The following is a 20,154-nucleotide window of genomic DNA, read 5'->3' as shown; positions in this document are numbered from 1 at the left end:
TGCAAGTATGCCATATAAAATTCTTAAAGGTAAAGGTAAAGGTACCCCTGCCTGTACGGGCCAGTCGTGTCCGACTCTAGGGTTGTGCACCCATCTCACTTAAGAGGCCGGGGGCCAGCACTGTCCGGAGACACTTCCAGGTCACGTGGCCAGCGTGACGAAGCTGCTCTGGTGAGCCAGCACCAGCGCAGCACACGGAAATGCCATTTACCTTCCCACTATAAAGCGGTACCTATTTATCTACTTGCACTTAGGGATGCTTTCGAACTGCTAGGTGGGCAGGAGCTGGGACTGAAGGAGGGGAGCTCACCCCACCGCGGGGATTCGAATCGCCGACCATGCGATCGGCAAGTCCTAGGCACTGAGGTTTTACCCACAGCGCCACCCGCGTCCCCTATAAATAAAATTCTTACTCAGAGGTAAAACTCACTATTTTTTATTTGCCTTGCTGCCAAGTAAGTGTGCACAGGAGGAAGGAGAAAGCTGTGTCTTCCCAGATGTTGTTGGACTTCAAGTCTAGCCCCAGCAAGTATAGCCTATGGTCAGGAATGATGGTAACTGCTGGGTCACAGGTTCCCCACCCATGCAAATCGAATACAAAATATGCAGTCTTTCCTGAAGACTTATTGGATAACTTGATTTAACTGCAGGAGATTCCATGATAGGTTCAGTACTTTTCTATGCTGCCGAAGTCTGTGTGTGTCTCAACTGGCTGAATTGTCTGAAATGTCCATCTTGCAGGTGTCCAAATTATTCTTATAAGATCATTTGGTATAGACCTCTTCCCAGCTTACTTGTATTTTCTTAGCCATTTATACATTTCATTTTTTAAAAAGCAACAACAACATCCTTTGTACCTGTTGTCGTAAAGATCAGCATAGGTGCAAGCAGTGACTTCATCAGCTGAACTGGTAGCTGAAAGAGAGAGCAAATGATGATCATGTTGCAGTTGCTGGCAAAATATCAGAGAAACTAAGAGGCTGGCCATTAGCTCTCTACCTTGCTTAATGGTATGCATGTATTCAAGGGTGCTGCTATCCCATTTCTTCAGACTGCCATCTGCGCCACCAGTGATCAAGCTAGACAGCAGGGGGAAACTGTTCATTGTAATGGAATTGCAAACTGGCAATTGAATTAATGACAACTGACAGTATAGAAAATTGTTGGTAAAACTGTTGTCTATTCAGCTTACTGGCTTTGTACCTCCTGTTGATCATGCTGTGCACACTGCATTGTTGATGCTTCCCACCCACATATATCTACATCAATCTTCGGATGCTCAGGATCAAGTATTGGCATGGTTGGGCATCTGTTGAAGACTCACCATCCCAACAGGGGACCTGCTGACAAGAGCTCCCTAGACCTGCTAATAGTGAGAAAGTAGGCTTGGGAACGGGGAGTAGGGAGGTGTCCATAGATAACAGAGCAGACATTGATAAACTTAACATCTGCTCAGTCCATGAATGCATCAGAAGCGTTTTCCTACCTGGATATTATTACCTGCCCACCCTCCAAAAAAACTAACTCTGAAAGAGCTCTAAGTTTGACAGCTGGAGAATATCATAATAAGGAGCAAGGAGAACACAACTCAACTCTACCTGTATCTATAGGTGTGGCTGGTGGTACCTACCTGCCAGAAGCATCTCCACAGCTTTCCAGGAGGCAATGGGACAAGGTGGCGGGGAGATTGGTGCAGTACCAATGCATTCAACCTCCTTACACCCTTATTCTTCCACCTTCCGGGAAGCTGAATCAACACACATCCTGGGAGGTCAGGTAAGCGCTGCTGCCCCTCCCTGCTGGCTGCTCTTGTATATCTATCTATGTGAGTGTGCATGGATGGTAGTGCGTGTGCATATATATTTCTAGACTGCCCTACACAATACAGTCCCCAGGCGGTGTGCAAAGCATTAAAACACACCAATACCTGTTTCTACAATCAATTAGGACACCAGTACAAACAGCATACATTAAAACAATAGAAAACAGCAACAAATACGATACAAGCCAGCCTCAACAAATTATACCTCCTTGCCTCCAAAACCCTGGTGGAGGAGGTGTGACATTTGGAGGTGAGAAGATGTAATTCTGTTAATCTGATTTTAACTAGATATTGAATACCTCTTTCCAATGGCATCTAAGGCCATGCAGGTTACAGCAGCTCCTCCGTGAGCTTCATGGACTTTAACAATCAGCTGTCCAGTTTTAAGATCCCACACTTTTATAACCTATTAGAAGAAATAAAAGGGATAGGAGTGGGGAACTGAGGACTGATCTCTCTTCTCTCGTGTTGAATAAATAAACAAACAAACAAACATAAAGAGAGGAGACGAGGAAGCTTAAAGGTCATGAGAAGAGATGACTATAAACTATTTCTAAAATTCAGAATAAAATTAGCATTAACTGATGAAGATGCAAAAGTTTCACCTGAACTGGGACAGCAGGGAGTAAAGGCATCAGAATCCACCTCTTTGTCCTAAAGCTGGCTTTTCAAGCCCTGCTTGCTGCCACTTGGGTATGGCAAGAAATCCCAGAAAGGTGATTTATGCCACAACTATTAATATGTTTAATTCTTATAGGGAGAGCAGGTGTTTCTGACACCCAAAAAACCAAACAAGTTTTAAATTGTTTAAGGGTTCTCATGCAGTATTGCCACAGTGGACTTTTTCAGACATAGCCTTTCTGGACTAATAAACCACAGTTTATTAAACTGGGAATGAGAATTAGGTCCACATGCTCTCCACCACTGCTGCTTTCCTCACCTCTGCCCTTCATGTGCCAGCTTCAGCACTTTGATTCTGGTCTGCTGAAGTTACAGGTCTCCATGACATCTGAAATAATGCACTGTGTCTTAAAGTTGGTTTACAAATCAAGATCTTAAACCACAGTTGTAAAAGCTTAGTTAGTAACTTGATATTAAGCCACAATTTTGGACATAGTGAGAAGCTGTAGTTTAAAGAGGCCAGGATCAATGTTCTGAAGCCAGCACAAAGGGGGAAGGCAAGGCAAAAGAAAGGGCAAAGAGGGACTGTGTGTACTTGATACTAATTCTATGGCTAATAAATGATGGTTTGTAAGGCCAGGAATGTTGCACACAAACTGGGTCATAGTCTCAGGGTTACTTACAGAGTCTTCTGAGCAACTAATCACATGCTGCAGTTGCTGGTTATACTGACAGCAAAAGATAGGCTTGTTATGGGATGTGCCTGAATCTTGGTTCCGATTCTCCCTGAAAAAGGTAACACCACAAGATGACAAAGAGGAGAGGTGCACTGGGGCTGTGTTCAGATTTATGATTTATGAAGCTGTGCATGAGTGCCATGGATAGGTGACCCTACCCTCTTCCTGTTGTGCGCCAGCTTTGGTGTGAAGCTCCTGATGTGCATTAAAACCAGAGTCTCCTGCTACATCCAAACTGGGAACACTCTGCCTTAATGCCAGTTAACAGTTCACTTTGCTGGTTTGTATACTAACACTCACCCAGAACTCCCTGGTTCAGATGCAACAGAAAACTCTGGCTTCATGCAAACAAGGATTTGCAGCAGGAGGAGAGAAGAGGTAAAGGAGGGCACTGTTTCATGGCTTCACAAACCAGTCATCTGAAAATGGCCTGCATATGGGCATGTTTTAATCTCAATACATTTTCCAGGGCAGACACTTACAGTTCTTTTAATGCCATGTCTTGGAGAACTACATGACTAGGAAAATATCTGACTCTGTTTTTATCTAAATCCAAAAGAGATACACATGGGGCCATAATCAGGACTTCTTATTTGCTTGTGCTGTTTTGACCACTTTGAGTGTCAAAATGAGAATCACAGGCAGTGGCAGTGGTGGGCCTTGCTCTAGAGCAGGGTTTCCCAAACTTGGGTATCCAGCTGTTTTTGGACTACAACCTCCATCATCCCTAGCTAGCAGGACAGGGGTGATGGGAATTGTAGTCCAAAAACAGATGGAGACCCAAGTTTAGGAAACCCTGCTCTATAGTAAATTTTGATTTAAATAATGCTGTTCAAGTTAGTGCTCGCACAACGTTCGTGTTTTTGATGTCTCTTCTGCATGGAGCAATGTATTGGTCACCACCCATTTGATTTTATGTAGTAACATTCAAACACACTGCCCATAGAAGAAACTATGCATAGATTGTGCTTGACTCAATGTCTACAGCAGATTGGTATATTGTTTGCCTACTTATATTGGAATTGTAGGAGCCCAAAAGTTTCAGCTGCAACATAAAGTGCTTTCAAGTCAGGTGAAAAGTAGCAGGCTTCCATCTCCCCTCTGATTTGGCTGGCTTTGGGCATGACTGTGAGGAGGCAGGAATGGTCTTCAATATCCCAGACCTATGAGAAGAAATATATGAGTTCAGAAAAGCTGTCACCCATATCACAAATCTATTGCCCTGATAGCACAAAAACTGTCCCATGGCAAATGATTGAAAAAATAAATTGATCAGCCTAGTTATCTCCTGAGATTGTCACAATATATAAATATATCTCCCCCGATTCTTTCCCAGGTATGAAGACATTAAGATTTTGAGTTCCATGAGGCAGAACTTTCAGAAAAGTGAAATATTACAAGTGAAAATAGTGGTTTGCCATTCTTCGTGACTGATAAGACCTATTAGCACTTAGTGGTTGTTCAATAACACATGAGGATAAAATTGTGGGAGAGAAAAATGGATTCACCGAACACCTAAGGAAGCCTTCAGCTGTTAGTTCCTTTCTAGCAAATTGAGAAGCAATCATATTGCAACACTGGAAGTGCGAACTGTACCTCTAGGAAGAGGTAGCTGCTTGTGCAGAGGTTTAATTCTATGGCTACCATTATCTCCATCCACCCTTCCTTCTACTTTTTAGCACTGATCACTGACTCTGACACTACTAAACATTCCGTGCCGGTTTCAGGTGTTAGGTAGACCGTATGTTGCAAAATCCTATATCTGGGAATCTAAACCATATACAGAGAGAGAACCCCAAACCTACATTCACAAATATCTCACAGTGTGTCTGATTGCCCGAGTTGTGACATCTCCGCCCGCCCGCCCCCGACATTATAGTGATTCCTTGCTTGGGATGAATAGGTCATCTGGCACACATGAGACAAGCATGACTGGCAATTTCATATGACACCATGGCAATTGCATATGATACCACACTGAAGAAACCTTTGCAGAGATGTGCAGGTTTTGTTCTGTGTTTGATGCAAGCGGAGGAGGCACGATAGTTCAGTGGCAGAGCACACAGAGATCTGTACTTAGACACACTTATTATAGACAATCCACAGAATCCAGGCTATGTGGTCATAGCCTGTCCCATTTGTGGAATGCTCTCCCTAGGAAGGCTCGCCTGATGCCATCATTACATATCTTCAGGTGCCAAGCAAAAATGTTTCTCTTCAACCAGGCATTTGACTGATGAACATTCTATGGCTTTTTCATGTGTTTGTGGGTTGGGGTTATTGGTTTGTTTTTGTTTTATTATGTATTTTGTATTCTCATTTTGCATCTTTCTGTTGTGAACTGCCCTGGGGTCTTTGGATGAAGGGTGGTATACAAACTGTACTAGTAGTAGTAGTAAAAAACCCAAGTAGTTCATTGCCGATCAAAACCCTTACCTTGATGGTGCTGTCCAGAGAAACTGAGAAAATATTTGTACTGCCGTGAGCAATGCATAGGAAACCAATTGGAGAAGTATGTCCTCGCAGTATTGCAATCGGCCACCTAGTGTAGTGGCAAACATATTTTTGGTTAACTTAGGAGTAATTTGCTCAGCAATCAAGCATCAGAGAGCCTATAGATTTCTTTAAAATTTATAAGATAAAGCACTTCCCATAGCTGTCAACTTTTGCCTTTTCTTGCGAGGAATCCTATTTGGAATAAGGGAATTTCCCTTAAAAAGGGGGGAAAGATGACAGCTATGAGCACTTCCATTCACAGTAAGGTTGAAATGCAATTGTGAATACACCTCCTGCACAGCCACCAATCCATTTAAAAGCCCAATATGAGTATATTGAAAACTGCATTTCTGTCCGCTGCATATGCTCATGAATAGCATGAGAGAGCCACTTTGTCATGGGGAAGGTTAATTGTCATTGAGTCAACCACCTGCTGCTTCTCTACCTCCACTTTTTATTCTTTTTATTTAGATTGTAAGCTCCTCAGGGCAGTGCCCTGTTCTGATGCACTCTGTGTAGTGGCAACATGCACACTATATAGACAACAGCATCATCCAAAAGACTTACCATATTGGTCTGAATATAGGCTGTATTTCCCTTCCCCACCAATGTGGCTTCTATAAAGCCCTATAATCGGGCTAAGGCAGAGAAGCAGGGTTCTCATTTTACGGGTCAAGTCTATATTTGGAGGTGGCTTATATTCACACCAACAAAGTATTTTCACTTTTACATATGTCTAGGGCTGAAACATAAGAGCCTGCAGTTGCAAACACATGCACATATACACATTACGGTTTGGAACTATTCTAACGTTTGCATTGAAACAACATAATGATAGCTTTTAAAAAATACCTCAAAGCCATCAGCTAGCAAAAGGATAGAAATAGGCAAGTTTTAACCCATTTTAGCTTTATTTACCCAGGGACATAAGGGTTCCATAGACGGATATTCCGGTCCAAACCACCAGTCACAAGAATATTGCTTTCTCTGCAGAAGTCAAAAGTCTTGACTCCTTTGTGCACCTTAAAAACAGATTCATCACACTGAAAGCGCCTTGCTGGAGAAGCAGTAGCTGGTGGGGCGAATTTGTTATGGCTGACAGTGCTAGAACCCATCAGAGTTTTCAAGCGATGCTTCACATTTTTGGTTCTGCTAACGTAACCTGTGACAAGAAAATAGAAGAGTTGAATGGGAAGGGAAGGAAGACAAACTGAAAGCCCTCAAGGTAGAGAGAGAATTGATTCCATTCCTAGGAAAGGGCTGTAAGCTCAAGTGGTAGAGCATATGCTTTCCATGCAAAGTTCCAGGTCGCCAGGGAGGAGAAATTTGATTCAGGGTGCATTTAAAGCCAAATCTATCAAATTCACACTTTCCAAAACAATATGCAAGCCGAAACACAGCTATCCTTAAAAATTCGCATTGATCCAATGCAGTTCTGCAACCAAGGAATGTTTACAAAAATGCATATATTAGGGAACTTGCTTGCAAAAATGTGAACATGAGTCAAAACCTCATGTGCAAATGGAGAAATTCACACTAAAATGCTAATGAATTTTCATGAAAAACAATTAAGAAGGAAAACTGCAAATTGCTGAAAAATGTGGACAACTGAATTTAAGACTGGAAGACATATAATACGATATGACACGATAATCTTTATTGTCATTGTCCCATACAGAACAACGAAATTGAAAAAATCTACATCAGGCATTCAAAAACCAGCAAGCCTGCTATCCCAGCCTGGTCAACCCTCTAAAAACTCTGATACCCCATAATTAAATACAAGATACTCCCATAGAGACTACGTTACAATGCGTTTAAAACCAAAATTGCATTTGGATAGAAACTGTTTCTCAGGCGGCTAGTCCTAGTCTTTATAACCCTGTACCTTCTTCCAGAAGGCAGAAGCTGAAAGACATCATTACCAGGGTGCGCAACTGAGAAACAGAGAGAAATGAAACTGACTGATCCTTCCATCTCTACTCCCAGGTTCACTGCTGGGTGCTTCCAGGTAGGGCTGGGAAACACTCTTGACCTGAAACCATAGAGATCCACTGCCAATTACTGTTGACAATACTGAGCTAGATGGACCAGGTCTCTGATTTGGTATAAGGCATCTCTTTGTGCTCCTATGAACAAATTTTCTGCACATTTGTTGGGGAGGAATAACATAGTGGAATGAGGACTACAACCAAGAGTACCTGGGTTCAAAACATTGTTCAACCATTTGAGTCACGTGACTCTGGTTGAGTCCTTAAGTTGGTCCCTATCTTTCTTGCTACTCTATGCAGAAAGTGCTTTTGAAAAGACAAAGTAGAGAGTGAGCAGAAGAAAGCACATCTGTTGCCCTGACCTCCTTGGAAGATAGGCTGGATAACAATGAGATCAACTAAAATAAACTATCCTCTTTTTAAAAAAAAGTGAAGGAGAAATGACTGCTATCTTTTATTAAATCTTACTTCAACTTCAAATTCTGACATGTTTATTCTGCTAGAGAATGCCCAACTTACCTATAACCAGTGCAGTGCAATCATCATTTGAACTAGAGATGATGGATTCCATGGAAGGGATATATTGAATCTGCAATAGCAAATGTGCAAAGGAAAATCCTATGAAATTCAGAGTGTCCCAAGGATATCCCAGGCAAATACCATGGAGCAACAAAAGCAAATCTGGGGAAAGCAAGGAGAAGCACAACCTTCCCAAAAGCAGGTGAGGTAAGATGTGCTGTGCAGAAATGATCTTACAAATAATATGGTGGGATCGTGAAATAAGAATACTCCTCAAAAACCTCTTCAAAGCAGATGCAAACAACTGCACCCACCTGCTCATGGGAAATAATTATCTGAATCCTTCAGAGTTAACAGAAAGAAGATAGTAGTTGAATATGTAGAAGACAGCACAAATGTCTGAAGTTCTCTTACCTTTGTCACCCAGTCATTATGAACCTTCCAGCGAATGAAGGTGATATTTTCTTGCTCATAAATAGCATTGGCAGAAATTGTTGGGATTTCTTCCACTGGTGGATATTTTGTCCAATTCCTATCAGAACACACACACACACACTTGTTAGGATGGAAGAATGAAACCCAGACAATATCGTATTCACCACCAAACATACTATTCTGAATTAGCAATCTAGGAAATTATTCTCGCAAACTTTGTCTTGATGCAATAATGCCCCAATAGATTTTGTTTTGTTTTGTTTTAAAGGAGCTTTAAGAAAGCGTGTCAACAAATGTGCAAATAACTGTCACTCTCCCTACCTGCAGAATGGGCTACCGCTGGTGGGAATTCTTCTGCCCACAATTTTGGTGGGCAGAATTGGGAGCTCCATACGAGCAGTGGCGGAGCTTCATTTCATTTTTTGGCACTGGGGTGGGGGGGTGGGGCGGAGAGCAGGCAGGGGCGGGGCTGGTGCACATCCTGGGGGTGGGGTGCCCAGCACAGGCGGGGGAGCAGCTGCGATGATACCCTAATGGGATTGCACTGCCGGGGGTGGTGTGCCCCCCCCCGCACTCCTCTTCCTCTACCAGTGCACACAAGAGGAGTGAACTTGACATCATTCTGTGGGCAGAGGCTAATGATGCTTTTTTGAGGACTCCACATCATCCAAACCCATCCAGTGTGGATTGCAGCCATGTTAGTGGAAGGTCACATCCACACCATATATTGAAAACACATTTAATGGGCATTTAAAGCACATGGACCCCCTCCTCCAAATAATCCTGGGAAGTTTAGTCCACGAAGCTACAATTCCTATAACCTTAGAAACTACAGTTCCCATGGTTCTTTAGGTTAAGTCATTTGCTTTAAATGTATGGTGTGGATATGACCATTTTTTTTTTTAAGGACTACAGGGAAGCCATTTCGGAAGCAAGGCATGGTGCATCTACCTCAATATTGTCCACACAGACTGGTAGAGGCTCTCCAGCATTTTAGACTACAGGCTTTCTCATCTCTGGAGATGCCAGAGATGATGAAATATTGCCTGGGAATAGGGTAACATTTTGTGTTAAAATCCACATAGGCCTGGTCAAACTGTCACGTACCTCAGTGTTTCTGCCACAGAACTGATCAAGAGGATATTAACACAGCCCTGTATTTAACAGAATGCCACCATATCAGTACCCAGATTTATAATCAGCATTATTACCACTACAACATACATCTAAGGTCATTTTTAACTATTGGTTAAAAGAACAGTGGGTGGCGCTGTGGTCTAAACCACTGAGCCTAGGGCTTGCCGATCAGACGGTCGGCGGTTCGAATCCCCACGGCGGGGTGAGCTTCCGTTGTTTGGTTCGAGCTCCTGCTCACCTAGCAGTTTGAAAGCACACCAAAAAGTGCAAGTAGATAAACAGGTACCGGTCCGGTGGGAAGGTAAACGGTGTTTCCGTGCGCTGCTCTGGTTTCACCAAAAGCAGCTTAGTCATGCTGGCCACATGACCCGGAAGCTGTCTGCGGACAAACACTGGCTCCCTTGGCCAATAAAGCGAGATGAGTGCCGCAACCCCAGAGTCGTCCGCGACTGGACCTAACGGTCAGGGCTACCTTTACCTTTTAAAAGAACAGGAGGAGGAGGGTAGTCTATATCCTGCAGCGAATGCCCAACAGCAAAAAATATCTCTGATTATATTTAAACCTATATTCTGTGTGCTTCACTTTTACAAGTTGTGGATACCTTTCTTAGAAGCAAACTGCAAAACTCAGTAAGTTCTAGCTGTGCCATTTTCTCAGTTTATATCTGAATTAAAACATACCAGACCTTATCAACATACCTGCTCATCACCATATGATATCACGCATTCACCTTCTCCCCGAACACTTTAAAGAGGAAGAAAAAGCATTATACAGTCTGTCTGTAATTTGTTCAAATAAAGATTCTACCCTGATCATAGCTAATACATACAGTAGCTCCTTGGAGAAAAGGAAGAATACAAATACAATGAATAAATACATGTGTACAAAAGCCAAGATGGGTCTATTCCCCCTCTCTGAGGTCTAACTTCTAGAAATGCTGGTGGGGCAGAGCTGGACCCTGAAGACCTTCCACGAATGAAATTTTAAACAAGGCATCTCCATGGTGGAATCCACACACGTATTTAAAAAACGCTGTGAAAATGCTTTTTTAAAAAAATGTTTTGAAAAATATATTGAATTTGCCATACCTCACCATCGTCATCTAGTGTCACATTTGTATATTGCACTTTACAACACACTTAAAACATTTTATTTGCAGCTGTATAGCAGAGTCCCCAGAAGCATAAAAGAGGAGAAAAACTGGGACGGGCATAAGAAAGGACAGGCTGTCCCTGGTAAACAGAGGCAGTTGGATTGTATGTTTTTCCATTGCTATTAGAACAGAGTAAGAACTGCAGTTAATCAGATGGTGTTAATTCTGTATTTCTGCTCCTAAATAGGTTTTAGTCTCATCTGAGCTCAATATAATATAGGAAATGTTAGAAATAAAAAATATCTATATGTCTTCTTTCTTCTATATTCATGGGAAAGGTATATAAACTGGGGAATGGGTAGATATAATTTGGTTAAGACAGTTGAGTCCAAACTATACCAGTAATCCAAACACAGAGGCATTGTTTCAAGGGCCACAATTTGGCAATACGGTTCCAAGTTGGAGAGCTCATAGAGTCGTATCTCTCTGTTACTGTAAAACACAATGTTAATTAAACACTTTTAAAGCCCAGTAAATGCTGCTTTTTAACGCCAGTTGATGTTAATAAACTACAATTTTCACTCCACCTTTGATTTAAAAACAGCTTGTTTTAGTTCTTGTGTTAGACAAAACTCAACAGATTCATTTTGCATTTTATGGTGGATTCAGATTAAGCATTGATTAAACAACAATAATTTGTTTTCTTTACTTGACATCAGCTGAATTATAATGGATGTCTAAAGGGCAAGGAGTGTGGATGAGAAAAGATTCCTGGTTTGCCACAGAACTCCAAGAGACTCCAACACCATTTCTCTCCTGAATCTCCATGTTTCTGAAATGGGTGCTGCCTTATTGAAATCAACCATGTAAGTAGAAAAATCCAAAATGTCAGCATTAGCACCACAGGGATGCTCCTGCAGTGAATTAACACTGAAATACCTACAGGCCACTTATTCTGAAGCAGACTCACAGAGGCTCGGGTGGAATCTACACACATGCTTACAACACTGTGAAAATCTTTTTTTAAAATTGTTTTGAAAAATGCATTGAATTTGCTATAGCTCGCCATCTCCATCTAGTATCACAATTGCATATTGCACTTTACAACACATTCAAAACGTTTTCTTTGCAGCTGTATAGCTGAGTCCTGTGGCTTGTACCTGGAACAGCACCTTATAGTTTACTGCCTATTTACTCCAAGCAAACTATAAATACTTTGCATTAACCATAATGAAACAAGAAAACTTCAACACAAACAAGGTGTGTTGCCTACAATTTTCCTTGTTTGCTGTTCACATTTTATATAAATATGTTCGTATTTTATATAAATAGGAACAAATTTGTGAAATTTCTGTGACACTTTTCAAACGGTAGTAGCATATCCATCATACTTAGAAACCCAGGAATTGACTACATACCAGGTTCCAATAATTAGCTTGTTGTAATGGGCCATTAAAATAGAGTCGGAAACCCACTTTAGCCTCCTGTTTTGTAGTTTGTTTTCATTTTCATCCTAGACTCCAAAAGAGAACATGGTCAAAAGTCTGATCTGAACTGAAACATATCAACCGTAGTTAAGCCGCTGGGCTAGGTTCGCATAGAACACAAAGTCATGGTTTAATAAAACATAGTTTACTAAAACCATGTGTCAGCCACTGGAGCAGGGACCTGGGGATGTGCTGCCACCTTCTCATTTATCAGCAGATGTGCATCATTCAGCTGCCGAGCCTGATAAGCTTTGGGGCAGAATCCAGCGGTAAAAATGGCCCGGCGCTCCCCAAAATACAGCCAAATTAACAGACGACAGTGCTTTAACATGCCTCTTCCCCCTGACTCAATCACACTGTGGTTTAGCATCATATTTGAACCAGGCCAGGGGCTGTTCTGATGGAAGCAGCAGCAATAAGAAACCCCTGAATGTAACAACCTATGAAAAAACTTGTGATTTGTTGGTGTGGTGGTAACCAACAACCAAGTTAAAAGCACTTGCAGCTTACAATGAGCACATAAAAATGTTAATTGAACAAGGAACTCTCAAACTAAGGCACAGGAAATCTCCAAATAAAGAAGAAAATAGTTCAAAGTCTTACTGGGAGTAATTGCTACTTTTAGCAGAGTAAAATATCAGCTCACCTGGGAGTCTGGCTGGGTGGCCATTCCCACATGGCACAGCAGTAGTGGGTTCAGAGAGGCTGCCATCTTCCAGGTGTGGGGAGGGGATGGCTGACACTGCCCACCTCCAGCTGCATTGGACCCTCAGGTTAGGGCAGGCAGTGGCCGCTCACACAATCACAGGCTGGGGCTTGGGGCTGCGAGTAGCCCACCCACAGCCTACTTAAGGGAGCAGCCAGGTGTCGGCTGCCCTCTTGGCCAACTGAATTTTAAAATGCATTGATTTATTTAGCTAAACAGAGATTGTCCATTCATTCCATATGTTCATAATCTATTCACTTATGGAAATACACACAAAATGTTTCACACTGTGGAGTACCTCATTAATGTCCCTGGGTTTTTTAAAAATTGCCTTCTGACTTGATAGATAATTTCTTGTTCTCTGTTTCCTGTTTTATATGCATCTCCCCCCTCCCCCCATTTCCTCACTTTTTCCTCTTTTCTGCCTTTTATTAATCCTTCTGAAACAAATGCCCATTGTCTTTTTTTGCGCTGTGGGAAAAATAAATACATAAAGGAGAATTCCTTGGATGCCAGGGTCCAGGTTTGGGGCAAGTATTATTTGGTGACAGAACCTCAGCTGAAGTTTAAAATCACTAAACATGCAGCAAAGTAAAGTGTGAAAATATAGGCTGATATTCTTTTGTGAGTTTCAAAACTCCCCCTAGTATAGAAAAAGACCATATGTTTGGTGAATTATAAAAGGTTTACTTACAAACTCTCCAAAGGTCAGATTTGTGTACTTTTCTATACAGCATTCAGAAAAAGTTGCACAGGCAGTAAAACTTGGCTTGGTTACAGTAGTGAAAGTTCCTAAATTATTGGTATAGGAACTTGAGTGGCTTGTTAGAGCCAATGATTGCCCCAGCTTAGCCTCTTCACATGCTGTGCTTCTCAGGTAGAGTGAGGGGGAACAAAGGCTTGATTACCTAGTCCCTCCCAAGGTGAGCTAAGTCTGGCAGGACAACTTAGTCAATGGCCTTAACCCCTTGATGCATTAATTACATTTAAGCATGGTGGTTATATGAGGCTGGTTATCCTACAATTTTCAGAATGAAGGCAGCACCTTTTGTTAGCAACAGGCATATGAACCCTTCTGCATGTCAGCCTCTGTGCATGCGTGTGTTTGACTTGATCCTTTGGCAGAACGTTAAGAACATAAGTGGTATGCTCCCAAACCTTTGTGGATTTACCAGTTCAGGGTCTGCTAAAATACTTCTCTTATTTCATAGAGTTCAACCTTTTGGCTCCTTAAACCAGACTTTTTCAACCCAGATGATGTTGTACTACAATTCCCATCATCCCAAGCTAGCATGACCAGCGCTCAGGGATGATGGGAGCTGTAGTCCAACAACATCTGAGGACCGAAGGTTGAGAAAGGCTGCCTTAGACGATACCATAGACCCACATAACTCATATCATCCTTTAATCCGTCTGGTTCTGTGTAGAGACAAGCATATATACATTTGTCAGAGTTAATTTCATCACAGTTATACTTGGCTGACATCATTTTGAGAAATACAGTCATGAGTGAATGTGTTGGGAGAGAATGATAATGATTGTTAGGACAGCAGAAAAGCAATCTCCTTTTCATTTTAGCCTCAGTAGGAAGATCTTACACCTATTATCAGTAAATATCCAGTCTTTAAATAATACCTCACTTCTTAAACTCACAAGAATCAGAGAGGTTTTCTTCAGTTTTAAGTTTGCACTCCAAATGGAAACCAATCCATCTTGGCCAACACATAAGATGTGACCATCCACTGTTGAGGAGACGTAAAGGAGTGGCTCTCTGTGAGGAGTTTCTGTCACTCTGGATGGATGGAGAAGTGATGACATTTGCCTTAGGTGGTGCTCTTCCAGCTAAACAAAGCAGAATTCAAGTTTGGGTTAAGGCCACACACACAAACTGAGGCAAAGGAACTTGTATGGGTTGTGAGCTACTTTCCTCAGTATGCTCATTGTACAATATACAGTATATTTTGTTCTGTGGTGCTGGTAAGTCTTAATACACCTATTTCTTTTGTACAACATGGCTATCTGTAAAATATGGATATTGGTCTCCCTGCTTGCACCCTGGTTAATTACAGGACAATTTAAAGTGAACAAACAGTGCAAAGAGATGCTTAAATACCTCACTCCGTCATAGGTAAAGGTAAAGGTACCCCTGCCCGTTCGGGCCAGTCTTGCCAGACTCTAGGGTTGTGCGCTCATCTCACTCTATAGGCCGAGAGCCAGCGCTGTCCGCAGACACTTCCGGGTCACGTGGCCAGCGTGACAAGCTGCATCTGGCGAGCCAGCGCAGCACACGGAACGCCGTTTACCTTCCCTCTGGTAAGCGGTCCCTATTTATCTACTTGCACCCGGAGGTGCTTTCGAACTGCTAGGTTGGCAGGTGCTGGGACCGAACGATGGGAGCGTACCCCGCTGCGGGGATTCGAACCGCCGACCATGCGATCGGCAAGTCCTAGGCGCTGAGGTTTTACCTACAGCGCCACCCGCGTCCCTCACTCCGTCATGCTACAGCTCAAATCTGAGTTCTGTTGCTCTCACACAGCTGCTCTTAAGCAACAAAGAAAGACATCAGGAGATCTGATTACACACCTCCTGTGTTGCATCTAGTTTGGCTCTTACTGACATTAATTAGTGCTGTTCTCTCACATGGAGGCTTGCTTTAATCTAGCAAGAAAAGCTCTTGCAAAGTATATTTTGTTGATCAAAATCATTGATAACATTGATTAAGAAACTTCAGTGAGGCAATAAGAGATTGTAGTGCATTAAATGATGAAATAGATCAGAGGAAAAGATAGAACTGGGTAAATGTGTATCCATTCGTGTCAGTGGAAGCTTGGCCACTGATTTCTATGGGAAGTGCATTGCACTCCCAGATTGGTAGGGACTTAATAGATGATCTGAATAAACAAGGCATTCTGGATAACACTCCCACTGAAAACTAGTTTGCCCACAAGAGCTACAGTGCCCAGTGCCCAGGGCAAACTACAGTTCCCAGGATTCTTTGAGGAAAGGTTTTTAATGTATGGTGTGGGTGTGAGTATGGGTTTTATAGGTCAAAGCTAGTACTTTGAATGGTGCTTGGAAACAAATAGGCAGCCAATGTAGTATCGTCACTGGTCATAATAAGCATGTTTATTCAGAAGAAAACGTCCTGGTTTTCAATACAACTTTCATTTCCAGATACTAGCCTTGGAGCAAGGCATCTTAGTTAACTTGCTGCTTACCTAGCCACATTACCTGATTGCTTAACTGCATTGTTTGCAGTTAAATTCATAAACATTTAAGGATTCCCTTAAAGTTACCCCAGTGAATTCAGTGGAACTTGCTACTGAATAGACATGGATGGGATTGCACTATAAGTCTAGATACAATTTGGAGTGCTTTTTATACTGGGCTCCTTTAAAACTCCTTGCACCTGGTAAGAGAACACAGTGGGCTCATTTGTCACTCATTTATCTCCTCCCATTATATTTCACTTCTCTGATGTTTTACTGTCAAATTCATTATTTCATATGTACATGCAGCTACATATGAACCAATATTAAGAACATATATTGACAGAAAACGCAATTAATTGTTCACTGGTAAAGAAATTACTTTTTAATACAGTAAACACACTTGCAAGCTTCCTTAATCACTAGTGCAAACCTTTCTTTAAAAATTATTCCTCCCCACAACAGATAGTTTATAGAAAACATGTACCACTTTGGTATCAGCAGATGTTGTTTGCTCACTTTTTAAAGCTTTAGATAAGATCCACACAGATTTTGAACTGAAAAAGAAGCATTACTGCCTGACTGGAAACCAAACAAATTAAGTCAGCTATAAATCTTTCTCGTTGTTCAAGAGTTTGTGGTCCAGTGCCTTTGCTTGAAAATGTTATGTTGCTATGTGCAAATAAGCGGGAACAAAATCGGACTTATTTCTCATGAGTAATTGTATATGCAAAGCACTCACTTTCTGGATGCAATCCCACCTGCTGTAGCACTGACTTTGCCTCTTTTGGAAAACAATGCAAGGTTTATTTATGGGCACTCCAATCTGTTTCGCCAGCAAACTATGATCCGAAAGGACTACAGTATTTTGTAATGCTGAAGTTGTTATGGTGACGCAATGCAGCAACATCAAAACAAGGAACTGCTAATGCTAGTAACAGTTTCAGGCTTCCTTGACGATACAGAGTGTGAATAAGTTCAAGCATGCTCCTATATTGACTTCAGTAATTTTCATGCCCACCAAATGCTTTGAGGATTAGGGCATAGATCAGAGGTTTTCAACTTTTTTGAGTCCATGGCTTCTTTATCCAATCTCTGTCAACCCTATGAGGCTCAGGAACCCAGTTATGCCACCCCTTGCCAGCAGAGCTGGCAGCCTCTCACCCTTTTTCAAACACCCTCCCTTGTGGAGTGTCCCCTCAGCCTCTTCTCCTCTCCCCTCTCCTTGGGAGTCTTCCAGGCAGCAGCTGCTGCTGTCCCTGGTCTCTGAGCTGACCGCCCCCCCCCCGCCCCAAAGAGAGGTGTCTCCCAGAGGTACCAGTCACTTGCAGAGCTTATTGCCAGGACTGCTGCAATAAACAACTGTGAAAGCCTTCAGGAGGCAGAGACACGAGAAGGCATCAGAGGAGGGAGGGAAGGAAAGAGGGACAGAGGCCAGTGTTGCCCGTAGCACCCCTGACAATCATTCAAGGTACCCCAGGGTGCCATGGCACACTGGTTGAAAACCATTGGCATAGATCACGGTGCAGGGGACATGGATATAAGGCTCGAGGAAATGGACACAGTGCTTGGAAGGGTCAGGGTGACCACTTGCACTCTGGACCCTTGCCACTCTCAGCTGATAAAAACTAACAGGGTGATGACAGCTGGCTGGGCCAAGGAGGTGATTAATGCCTCCTTGAGAGAGGAGGTGGTCCCTGCCTGCTTGAAGGAGGCAATGGTAAAACTACTCCTCAATAAACCCTCCCCGGACTTGGAAAATCTAAGCAATTACCGGCCAGTTGCTGATCTCTCTTTCTTGGGCAAGGTTCTCGAGCATGTGGTTGCAGGCCAGATCCATGCGCTTTGGGAAGAAAGTGGTTTTCCAGGTCCATTTCCATTGGGGTTTAGGCCCAATTTTGGCAAAGAAACTGTTTTGGCCATCCAATATGTAGACCTCTGTCAGGAGAGAGGTGGGGGAAATGTGTCCCTGTTAATTCCCTCAACCTGTCTGTGGTTTTTATACCACTGACCATGGTATCCTTCTGGAGTGCTGTCTGGGTTAGTAGTGGGTGGCACTGCTTTGCAGTGGTTCTGGTCCTACTTGGATGGTCATTTCCAGGTGTTTGGGGAGTACTGTTCTGCTCCATGGAGCCTTCAATGTGGGGTTTCTCAGGGTCCAATTTTATCTCCCATGTTGTTTAATAGCTACATGAAACTGCTGAGTGGGGTCATCCAGAGGTTTGGGCTTGAAAGAAGCCTTCTATTTAGCCAATAGAATGGGTTGTGGTGTGCACTTACTTGCAATGTTTGTAGTGAGAAGTTTCCTCAGTCTGTATATGTGCCCATGGGTCCCCAAAGGATGGCAGCCACTGATCTGCACTCTTAGTTCCATGCCTCCCTCCCCACACACTACACCTTTGAAGCACATGGTTCCACTCAAAGAATACCGGGCACTGTAATTTGTTTAGGGTTGCTGGGAATTATAATTCTGCGAGAGATAAAATACAAGGCCCAGAATTCTTTAGGGAGGGGAAATATGCTTTGAATGTGCTTTAAGGGTATAGTGTGCGTACAGTTGTAGGGCCAATACATTCACAGTGGAGTTGGTATGATATTGTAATGAAGAACATGACATATGAGGCAGAAATTCGTGACACAAATTTCAGCTTGGTTGTATATCTGTTGTGTGGCCTTTAGCAAACCACTGAGGCTTGGGCTCCAATCTGCAATACATATTTATATTGGCATATTTTAGAGAATGTTGTAAAGATTGCTGAGACAATATTTGTGACATGCTTTCAGTATTTATGAAAAGGGCTATTTGAATACCAACTGGGTGGGAGGGTCTTCCCAGAGCACTGGGCTAAAGCTGCCTCTGTTCTGAAGCTTCTACAAAAGCTAGCAAATTCTTCCATAGATCATAGTGGTTTGACTAACAACAACGGAAATGTCAATTTTCAGAGACACAAAGACACAGGCAATTTTTCCACAACCGTCTTGCTAATTAACAAATCTCAACATTGTTGCTGATACGGTACGACAGACCATAAGAAGTGGAAACGCTTATTCACAGTCTCAGCATGGCTTTCCAAAGGAATTGTAAGTGATGCACCTACTAGCCCTGTGCTGCTGACCTCCTGCATTTAACTCTAAGCACAAGAGACAGGAATGGCAAAATGTGTGTAATAAATTAAAGAGGGAAGATGATACAGCTTGAAAATGATGCATCTCTTTATCAAGCTTGGCTAGAAATCTAATCAGCAATAAACAGCATCTGACAGGGAAGAAACTTGAACAAATGCATTTATGACAAGCAAATAGCTGTACACAGCCTAAGCAAGGAAGGGAACGGATTAATGTGTTACGCTAATTCATACTGATAGTTTGACATTATGCACTAAAAATTAACTGAGCAATATAAAGAAGTACATGTCATAAAGAGAAATAAAAAAGTCCACAAAAGGAAATCACAAGAGTGTGATAAGCTGCTGAGAGGTACTCTTCACCATTTATTCAGTTAAACGCCATCTGAAAAGGACACTGGAGTCTAGATTAAAGGTCAAATTGAACAACGTAAGAAAGATTCCCTTGCCCACCAAATGAGGGAGAAATATATCCGTCAGCAATTTCTTCCAGCCGTCTTGCCCTTGAGTTGCTGCTGTTCTATTCAATACTCATTTTTAGAAGAAAAATCTATGAACACAGTGTATCTCCTCTGCTATTTCTTAGATATGATTGCATAGACATGTATAGGATTCCATCTATGTATATTAAGACTGCAATCCTATGCATACTTACCTGGGAGTAAACCCAACTGACCACAGTGAGACTTTTTTTTTTTTTACAGAGTAAACATGCTCATGATTGTGCTGTAAATCTTCATAATTCTACCAAACACTTACTCCCAAGATTTGTTTG

General features: G+C 42.3%; 1 protein-coding gene across 4 annotated transcripts in view; it reads right to left on the bottom strand.

Annotated features, from left to right (window-relative positions):
• Window positions 1-17,097, bottom strand: part of LOC310742184 (cilia- and flagella-associated protein 337-like) — a 30,335-nt gene extending 13,238 nt beyond the window's left edge. For all 4 annotated transcript variants that reach the window (XM_083571214.1, XM_083571215.1, XM_083571217.1 and 1 more), the window contains exons 1-15: window positions 16,997-17,097; window positions 14,699-14,887; window positions 12,271-12,365; window positions 11,252-11,344; window positions 10,458-10,503; window positions 9,729-9,775; window positions 8,601-8,718; window positions 8,187-8,256; window positions 6,595-6,838; window positions 5,617-5,722; window positions 4,192-4,343; window positions 3,127-3,229; window positions 2,122-2,228; window positions 1,000-1,079; window positions 858-915 (exon numbers count right to left, since the gene is read on the bottom strand). In XM_083571214.1, the coding sequence (XP_083427340.1) occupies window positions 858-915; window positions 1,000-1,079; window positions 2,122-2,228; window positions 3,127-3,229; window positions 4,192-4,343; window positions 5,617-5,722; window positions 6,595-6,838; window positions 8,187-8,256; window positions 8,601-8,718; window positions 9,729-9,775; window positions 10,458-10,503; window positions 11,252-11,344; window positions 12,271-12,365; window positions 14,699-14,863 (1,484 nt within the window). In that variant the 5' untranslated portion in view covers window positions 14,864-14,887; window positions 16,997-17,097. The remainder of the gene's footprint in view (window positions 1-857; window positions 916-999; window positions 1,080-2,121; window positions 2,229-3,126; window positions 3,230-4,191; window positions 4,344-5,616; window positions 5,723-6,594; window positions 6,839-8,186; window positions 8,257-8,600; window positions 8,719-9,728; window positions 9,776-10,457; window positions 10,504-11,251; window positions 11,345-12,270; window positions 12,366-14,698; window positions 14,888-16,996) is intronic.
• Between the last annotated feature and the right edge of the window lie 3,057 nt (window positions 17,098-20,154).

The sequence above is a fragment of the Podarcis filfolensis genome (genome assembly GCF_964270895.1).
Source record: "Podarcis filfolensis genome assembly, chromosome: 9".
In the NCBI taxonomy this organism is placed as follows: Eukaryota; Metazoa; Chordata; class Lepidosauria; order Squamata; family Lacertidae; genus Podarcis; species Podarcis filfolensis.
This window is presented reverse-complemented; position numbering and strand designations above follow the sequence as displayed.